This window comes from Nesoenas mayeri (assembly GCF_963082525.1).
Source record: "Nesoenas mayeri genome assembly, chromosome: 10".
NCBI classification, from domain to species: domain Eukaryota; kingdom Metazoa; phylum Chordata; class Aves; order Columbiformes; family Columbidae; genus Nesoenas; species Nesoenas mayeri.
In genome coordinates this window covers 14358614-14368003 of record NC_137560.1, presented here as the reverse complement: position 1 = coordinate 14368003, position 9390 = coordinate 14358614, and the positions used below count along the sequence as shown (strand labels likewise).

General features: G+C 48.8%; 1 protein-coding gene across 1 annotated transcript; it reads right to left on the bottom strand.

Moving 5' to 3' along the window:
- Nucleotides 1–291: 291 nt before the first annotated feature.
- PROK2 (prokineticin 2) lies at nucleotides 292–7635 on the bottom strand (the record flags this gene model as incomplete). Its single annotated transcript, XM_080350366.1, has 3 exons — nucleotides 292–417; nucleotides 3734–3859; nucleotides 7549–7635. The coding sequence occupies 3 exons, from the start codon at nucleotides 7633–7635 to the stop codon at nucleotides 292–294; spliced, it is 339 nt and encodes a 112-aa protein (XP_080206492.1).
- Between the last annotated feature and the right edge of the window lie 1755 nt (nucleotides 7636–9390).

Genomic DNA, 9390 nt, shown 5'->3' with positions numbered 1-9390 from the left:
AGATGGAACCATGAAGACCACAAGATGATTCAGAAATCGTTTAGCTCCTGCCCTCAGAAAGCAGTGCCAGCTTAGCAAATCTCAGTTTGCTCACCCCAAAATGAAAGCATCCACCATTACGAGTCCCTCCTGAAAACCTTGGCTACTACAGCACAGTATGTCATCTCCAGTTTTAATGTTGGTGAGGCAGGAAGGTATGGTCAAGGGCTTCCCCTGGCGAGTACCTTGTTCATCACAATAACAAGAAAAAGAATACAGCGAGTGGCTCTTTCTAGCACCGAAGAGCTCCTGCTAAAAGAAGACATCTTCTTTTCTGAAGTCCGGTAAACATTTGAATTTGCTGGGAGAAGTCCGTAGGCAGGCCAGGCCAGGGAGACATGGGCAGGTGTGGTGCATCCGCCGCCCGGAGAAGGGAACCTGGGGACAAAGAGCACAGATGTCAGGGGCAGAGAGCACAGGTGATGGTGTTGGGGAGATGCATTTGGATGAACAGGGGGGATATGGGGAATGCTGCCCACCTCCCTCAGGGGCAGAAGGTCCCCAAGAGTTGAGGTGCAGGGGCCAGACAGCAGATAGTGAAGCCAACCCCATTGCATTTCCCAGTCAAGCCACAGTTAAGAGTAAAATGTAGCCGTCCATGTTGCTGTGTAAATCTACATCTCTGACACATGTTCTCCATTTAGTCCTGTTTCATAAAGGAGGTTGTTGTGAAACCACTGGCCTTTAGCATCACGTTTTGTGATGTTTACTGTGCAGGGGTTTCCTGCTTGCCCTGGGCACTGCCCTGGTTCCTGCATTACCATACAGCACAGAGCAGCCTGTCAGCCACACAGCAGGATGCGGAGACCGCAGGAGCCCCTGGTAATTCAGGCTGCAAGGGATCTCTGTGGGTCATCTCGCCTGACCCCATTTGAGCAGGATCCCCTCACCACAGGGCAGAGTTTTCTCATTTCATCCCACCCTCCTCCAGCCACACTGTGTTGCAGGGAGCACACATACAGTCTGCATTAAGCAAATCTAATTGCGCCATGATGAGCACATGCACTGACACTCTTTAACAACTTGATCACAAGCTCTATCTTCTACTGGAGCCGTGTCTCTGCCAGCACATTAGCTGAGCAGGGCAACCCTGTGGGACAGTGTGGCCGGGAGCCGTGGTGCCGCTGGCTGACAGCAAGCTCTGAGCATCCGCTGGGATGCAGCAGGGGAAGCACAGAGGTACAAAGTCAGCTGGGTGGGCAGCCCTAATTCCCTCATTTCTGGGCATTTTGAGATTACAGTTTTAATATTTCAAGATTACTTTTTGTCAGTGTGCAATTTTTCTCTTTAAGAAAGTTGAAGGGAGAAAATCCTATGTGTTCCACCAGTGTGTCACACCAAGGACCTGCCCAGCTGCAGTCACACCTCACTGGGTATTGGGGGTCACATCACCTGCAGTGCCCTGGGCCAGCATCATCCCCCTGCGCGGCACTGTCTGAAGAGCAGTGAGGGACACTGTGAGCGTTCTCACACTATCCCCATGAACGGAGACACCACCAACCACGGGTGCTTGTGACTCCCTGCAGGAATCACACTTCTCAGTTACCCACAGACAGTGCTGCAGAAAAGCCTAAAATCTGAGTTCCTGGGGCTGGTAAGGCTGACTCAGAGGTATCTCTCAGCCCTCCAACAGCTCAAGTGATTAATTAAAGACATTATATTCACTGCAAGGAAATGTCCATTTCAGCAGGACTCTCATGCTGAAGATATGGCCTAATAATGCACCTGGCTGAGGACAGCGGGTGACACTGAGGACAGTGGGTGACAGCTCTGCAGGGACAGGTGCTTTGCCAGGGTGCAAACAGAGCCCACGTGGCAGGAGCTGGTGCACGATTTGCCACACCATGTGCCAAGCGCTGGGTTTTCATGACCATGTGGTGATAGGAGTTTTAGGTAAAAAAGCAAACAAAGAATCTCCCAGAAGGTGCACGGTAGCAGGAAAGCCACGTCCTTGCTGCCAGCTCTGCCTGCTGACCCCAACAACCCTCACCTGCCTGGCCCTGCCTGCAAACTCCGCCTCTGCAATGCCAGCTGAGGTTGTCAATGGCATCAAGCCAACGCCATCTAGTTGCTGAGAAGGAAACTAGAAGGTGGGAGCCCAACCACCAGCCATCTCCTCCAGGGTCCCTCCAGGCGCCAGCGGGTGGTGTGGCCATGGTGGTGTCTGATTTGTACCTGACTTGCAGCCAGGTGAAACGTTTTGGTCCTGAGGGCAGTTGGTCTCCCATCTGCCCCCTACCCAAATATTTAGGGGAGGGGAACTGTTGAGCAAACTCTCCATCCTTAAAAATTCCTGTTTTCACATTCTATGGTAAATCAATTTCCTGTTTGTCATGAAGAGCAGGGAGTGAGGAATCTACATCTAAATCTAAATTTAACCTAATAAAGCTTATAAACATCAGTGACTGTGACTCTGAGTCTGGGGTGGACAGGCATCTTCTCTGACTGTAATTATGCAGGCAATTATCTTAAAATATGAGACAGCATAAATTATTGTCCAATAGCAATAAACTAATAAAAAGACCAGCCTAGAAGACAATTTATCTTATCCTGAGGCTCCTGTTAACATAAAGAGCCCTTACAAGAAAAAACTGCTACATTACATAGTAAAAATGAGAATTTGGTCCCCAATATCACAGCAGAAGAGTTAAAAAATTAACTGTAACAGAACAGAGCCTTGTGCTTCCTAAAACTGAGAACATAAACTGCAGACATACAACTGAGAAGCCAGGCATCAGATAAGTCAGAGAGAGACAGCTAACTAGCTGCATGTTTACACAATAAATTTATTGCCTTGATTTTTTTACATGTGACAACCCTTGGGCCATACTCTTCCCTGAGGATGGCTCTGGAGATCACCAGGGTCTCAATTTCCTTGATAACACTCCATTCAATCTTTTATATACAGATTGTATTATTTATAAATAAACAGCCTTTTTCAGACTACATATAATATACTTAGTTACATATCCTTAAATAAATGTATTTGTTAAAATTGTTATATTAATGGTGTACTGTATCATATAATAACATACAAATATGTAACTAGGGTTATATATATGTGTGTACATATATGTATACACACATATATATTTGAAATTAATAGGTAGAACAGAAGCTAAGAGAGCCTGTGGTGAGTTTTCTAAAGTACAAGTGCGTGCCAACACCTTCTCAATGGCTTTTGAAGGCACCAGTGGCGCTCAGCCTCTGGAGCGTGATGGGCCATTCCTGTTTGATGACAAGCACCATGCTGCAGTGATACACCAGGTGTCCCAACACCATCTGGTGACATTTTTATGCTTTTGATGGGATCTTGTTCAGTTCCACTGAGGTCGGTGGTGTTTGCTATGCTCCTGCTCACACATGTAGGCATCCGCAGGGTTGAGCTTGGGAACTGCTAAGTCTGTTTTGGATTGTGTAATGAAGCAAAACAGCAACAACAAACTAATAAGAAAACAAACCGAAAAGCGTGTGTTACTTTCATCCTCTGATTCTCTTCAGCATAATTCTGACAGTAATGTATTTCCTTACGTAGGTACCTTGAGTGCTCTTTCTGTACAGATGTGAATGGCTGAGTATTGTAATGTTTTCACTACGTATAGTTTTTATGCAATGCGATGTACAGCGCAATATATTCCTGTTGCTTTCTGCCCTGCCAGCTCCGGTCCCACAGCTCCCCTGATGACATACTCACTCGGTGACTCAAGGGGTGGCACTCCTCTCCCAAATTTCCCATCGGCGTGCACATTCGCAGGCTGCGGATCCAGAGGCTGACGGCACAGCACATCCCTCCTCCGCACTGCTGGTCTCGGTCGCAGGCCTGGAGTTCAACACAGCATGAGGCATATACAGTGAATAATAAACGTATTCCAGGAATAGGACAGATCAGATGCTGAAGAGCTGCCTCTGACACCCCACAAGTTATCATTGCTCTTTAAGGCTGACTAACAAGATTTAAGGCTGATTTGCAATACTTGTATCTCCCATGGATATGAACATCCAGGCTCCTGGCATGTTTTGTTGTTGAGCCCAGGATGTTTAAAGCCACGAGCACATACGGAGCTGCTCGGGGCCAGATCCAGGACTGTCAGCGATTTACAGTCGCAGGTTCTGAGCACTGATGGATCGTGGCATGTCCCACTCTGCTTTCCCAGATCGAAGCCTGAGTGAACTCAGGCAGGTGCAAGGACTAAGTGCACTAAATAATCAGGAATCCTGTCCTCCAGAGAAGCTAAGATATGAAATTATATCTTAATTTAAATACTTTTACGTAACAATTCCTTCTACTTTCTTATAATAATATCTTATGTTTGAGTACCTTCGCAAATGCAATACTGCATGATAGTTTTGTCAGAGAAGTTCAAGTGGAAGTAACTAAAATACAAATTCAAACAGGGATTCTGTGGTTGTTGTCTAGAGTCATATGTAACTAAAAGAGATCTTAAATGTGTAATAGAAAAAGCTTTGTGTAAGTGTCCACATAAAAAATATGCTACTGTGGTAGCATTTTTCCTGCGAAGGGGAGGGAAATATTTCAACCGCTTACCCAATACAGCTTAGAGAAGCACAAACCAAAATGCAAACTATTGGGCATGTTCTAAAAAACAGAAACTGTGAAGAACAATTGATATTTTAGGGTTTGGAAAAAAGTTACTGCACATCTTTTGCTTTTTTTTTTTTTTAAAAACCAAAAGCTTATCAGACTTTTTATTGTATTACTTTATTGCAAAGAACAGTCTCTTTTCTCTGATGAAATTCCATGAGGAGTGATAGACCAAAGGCACTGGTAAGCAGTACATAAATAGTCAACTTGTAAAAAATGTATATAAAAGATGATAACAGCTCTGGGGAAGACTGCGTCAGAAGAAACATTCCCTTGAGAATTAAAAAAACCAGATCTTACCTTGGGATTTACATGATAAAAGCCACTAGACTGTACTCTACTGGGTAAATATTATACTAAGTCAACCAGCAGAAGCCAGATCAAAATACATATTTACAGATTAGCCAGTAATTTAGGACACAACTGTTGCATTAAGGTCAAGCCACAACTAGTATGTGTAACACGAACGTCTAGCAGCCCTAAACACACATTTAATGAAACAGGCAGCTCTCTGCTACAGGTGAGCCCAAACACACAGAGTATTTACTTGTAAGACAAATATGGCCATAAAACTACTGCTAGAGCCTGCCAGGTAGATTATGTTTACTTTGTAAACTCTCTCTTAAAAAAAAAAAATAAATAAAAGGAAAAAGAAAAAAGTGCTCTAATGGTCTAATTTTGCCCTGGTCACAAAAAAAAACCTGCTGATCTGCTGATCCAGTGGTTTTGGCTGCCCCTGACACACCAGCATCTGCTGCTCAGCTGGGGCCACAGTCTTTGCTGTTCCTCACTGCTCAGGACCCGATCCCCTCTTTATCTCACTTGTATATCTAACCCCATCCATCTCCGTGGGACTGGTCCTGGAATGAAGTACCACTGAGCCACAAAACAGGTCTGAGTACATCCTAGCCAGCATACACTGCTCTGAACAATTTATTTTTAAAACTCACACACACATATATACATCTGGCAGAACTCCTAAATATGTATGACAAGTTTTGAAAATATTCAGCCCAAATCCTCCTGCCCACATCTTATCTCCAGTGTGTAATTCATACTGCTACTCCTAATCTTCACAGGACACAACATGAAGGACATTCCTTTTCAGCACCCCATTAAACACAGTTTTGTGGAAAACTCAACTTGAAGAAAATGCCAGCTCTAAAGCCAACTAAAGTCAGCACATGAACCACCGCTGAAGTGAGGAAGGTTTGAATCAAGTCCTTAAATTGCAAAGGAAAAGCACCTTTCAGGCTCAGAGAATAGGGACAGGAATATCTACATCAGCTCTCCTCTGAGATTTGCACATTCATCAGAAGCCAAAAATGCATCCAAGTTGTTTAAGCAGAAATCCACTGCAATAGTTATTAAAATAACATTTTCTAATTCTAATCTATTTCTACTTTTTGAACCCACTTTATCCTTGATCTACTATTCAGCACTTCGTAATTACTTTATTTAATGGATTGATTATGTTTTAATGTGTAGCCATAACTTGAATAACAGACTTATATAAACCCATTGCTGGAAATATTTCTACTTCAAAGAAACTTGAAATTCTCAAATATTAAAAAATTCCTCCACACACTCTGCTCTGAAAATTGATCAGTCCTGGGAGCTGATTTGACCTCCGAATAAATGCTTATGAGCTGTTTTGTAGACTTCAGTGAAGGGACCGGGAGCCTGGACAGCCACAGAGTGATCCGCTGCTGTGAGTACAACTTCTGATGGTTACAAAAGACATGTAAGCTCTCAAAGGAATGCAAGCGCTGGGTTATTAGTCCAAAGCAAACACTAGAAAAAATCATTTTACTTAAGAGTGATGCAATGCTTTGGGTTAAATAATGTCTTTGCAAAAAAAAAAAAAAATTCAAACCCAAAGTAAACATCAAGCCTAAAAACAACAACAACAACAGAAAACTCATTTACAATGGATGGCTATAGAGGAAAAAAAGCAGCACAGTCATACTCAAAAGCAAGAAGCAGCATTTTGCGAAGATTGTGATATCAGTGCCTGCCCTGTCAGCAGTAGGACTGGAGGAGCTGGAGGAGCTCAGGGTGCACAAGCGGGCAGCACGGTGCCCATAGCCAGGCATTCCCAGTGCAGGTTTGGGGGCAGCCCGGGCTGGAGGATGCATGGGAGGGGTCGGGTGGGGAGGAAACTTCCAGCCCTGGAGAAGCAGCAGAAGCCTCAGACACTCACAGATCAGCCTAGAGACACCACCCCACCACATCCAGGCGTCCCACACTCAAAGAGACTGACAACACACTGTGGCATCCCTCACCCCAAGGACCCGCGAGTGCTGGTATCACCCACCCACATCCTGGCATCATTCATCCTACAGCGACCCCCGAGCTCTGGTATCAGTTAGTCCAGAGAGACCCCCAGCTCTGGGCATCCCTCACTTCAGAGTCACCCCCACGTCCTGTTATCACTTATCCTAGAGAGACCCCCAAAACCTAGCATCTCTCAACCCCTGGCACAGCCCTCCCTTCCCCATCCTGGTCACCATTTATCACAGAGAGACCACCAGCTCTGGACATCACTCACCCTACTCGAGACTCCTCTGTCCTGACATCACTCATCCCGGACAGACCCCCGAGTCCCGGCAGTGTTCACCCCAAAGAGACCCCCAGCTCCGGGCATCTCTCACGGCAGAGAGCGCTCCGCTATAACCTGGCATCTCCTGTCCCGGGCGGCCCCCCCATGTCTCGCCATCACCGAAGCCCCCCAGCTCCTGTCCCTGCTTCCCCAGCAGAGCCCCCCATTCCCCCGCCACACTACGCTTTCCCGCCGAGCCCCCGCCCGGCTCCAGCCCGCCAGCGGCTGCCGGTGCCGGCGCGGCGAGTCCCGTCGGTGCCGTCGGTCCCGGCCGGCCCGCGCGGTGCCGTGCGGCGGCGCTCACCCCGGTGATGACGGCTCCGTGCCCCGCGGCCAGCAGCAGTGTCAGCAGCAGCAGCAGCACCGGCGGAGCGCCGCGCAAGCTCCGCATGGTGCCGTCCCGCGGCCGCGGACTCTTGCGCTCCCCGCGGGCGCAGCGCGGCGCAGCGGAGCCGGGCGCGGCGGCCGCCTCAGCCGTTATAAAGCCGGGGGCTGCCGTTGGCGGCAGCGTGAGTCACCCCCGCCCTGGCAGCGCCGCGGCCGCGGACCGCCGCGCGCACTCCACCGCGCCCAGGTGCGCGGCCGCGGGACGAGCCCCAGCGGCTGCCGGGGAGAGCGGCCGGGGGATGGCTGAGGGGGCAGCCCACGACGGGGGGAACGTCCCATGGCGGTCAAGGGGACGTGCCAGGGCGGGTCAGGGGGCGTCCTGTGAATATAGGGTGCAGCCCACAGCAGGTCTGGGGGTGGCAATCCCACAGTATGTAGGGGATGGCCTTAAGCAGGTCTAGGGGGAACCCACAACAGGCTTGGGGGGCACATTCTACAGCACACTGGGGACATCCCACAGCAGGTCTAGGGGGACATCCTGGGACTAGCTGGGGGACATGCTGCAGCAGGTTAGGGGCAGCACACAGTAGGTCCAGAAAGGATCCTGCAGCAGTTGGGGGATAACCCACAGTGGGTTAGAGCACATTGCACCATGGGTCAGGGGTAGCCCACAGCCGCAGAGTCAGCCCAGAGGTCAATCTCAGTTCCAATGCACACATCCCTCTGCTTGCGCTACTCAAGCTCCCTGGCCTGCAACAGACCCAGCAGTTCTCCTGCCAGCCCCAGCCCCGATGTTCCCCCCACTCCTCTCCATGAAGAGGAACTGCCTGCAGTCCCCGACCCAGCCACTGCTGAGCCACAGTAGTGCTGTAGGCATGACCGTGGTGGAGGGACACATAGGCTGCATCTCACCTTGTCTCAGGTAGAGGAACATCGAAGCAAATTTACCTTACAGGCCCCGTAAAGATTGCTCTCAGCTCCTGCTTACTGCACTTAGCCCAAGAATTGCCAATGCTGAGCCAAAAGTAATGCTCATGTACTTCTTCACCTCCCTCCTTCATGGACCTGTCTGACTATGAGGGTGCTCTGGAGCCCAAACTCCCTTTGAACTCATGTTCCCCCTCCTGCCTGTGCTTCTCCCCCCTGCCATGGGCAGCCCCTGCCCCTGCCTGAGCGCTCCCAGCTCCTGCAGCACCCAGGGGCACAGGGAGGAAAACTTTCTTCTTCGGTAGGGCTGGGTCCCATCTGAAGATCTGGGGGGAAGGAAGGGGAGCAGGGACCCCCATTTTGGAGGTAGAGCACCAGTAGCTCCTTCCAGCCCCAGTACCAGGTCACGGTCTGCTTGTCTCTGTGAGCTCTGTGAGCTCCTCTTTCTAGATGTATACCGCTTAAATTTGGCACAAACCAAGGTTTAGCAACTAACGGTGCTACCTTTGGTCACCTCCATCCCCTCTGGGAGAGGATACCGGAGTCCAGTGGCAGTCAGTAAAACATGCACAGAGTTTCCTTCCTTGCCTCTGTTTTTCATCTCTATTTCCCTTACCTTTCCATCTCTTTATACTTCTTTTTACCTTTCCTCTCCCTCCTGACTCCTTTTTTGTTCCTTTTCCTCCCACTCTGGTGTGTTCCGTTCTCACATGTAGGTCCCTGTGTTCCAAATTATCTTTTTCCAAACAGGAAGGCTGAGCTCTCGCAGAGCCCACATTGCCATGAGTCCTCAAACAGTCTCATTCTTCGGCTGAGATGAGTTAAAGTGCAGCTGAAGGGGAACGTATAACGCACCAAGTGTCTTGGCACACTCCTGCTTGGTTCAGTCCCA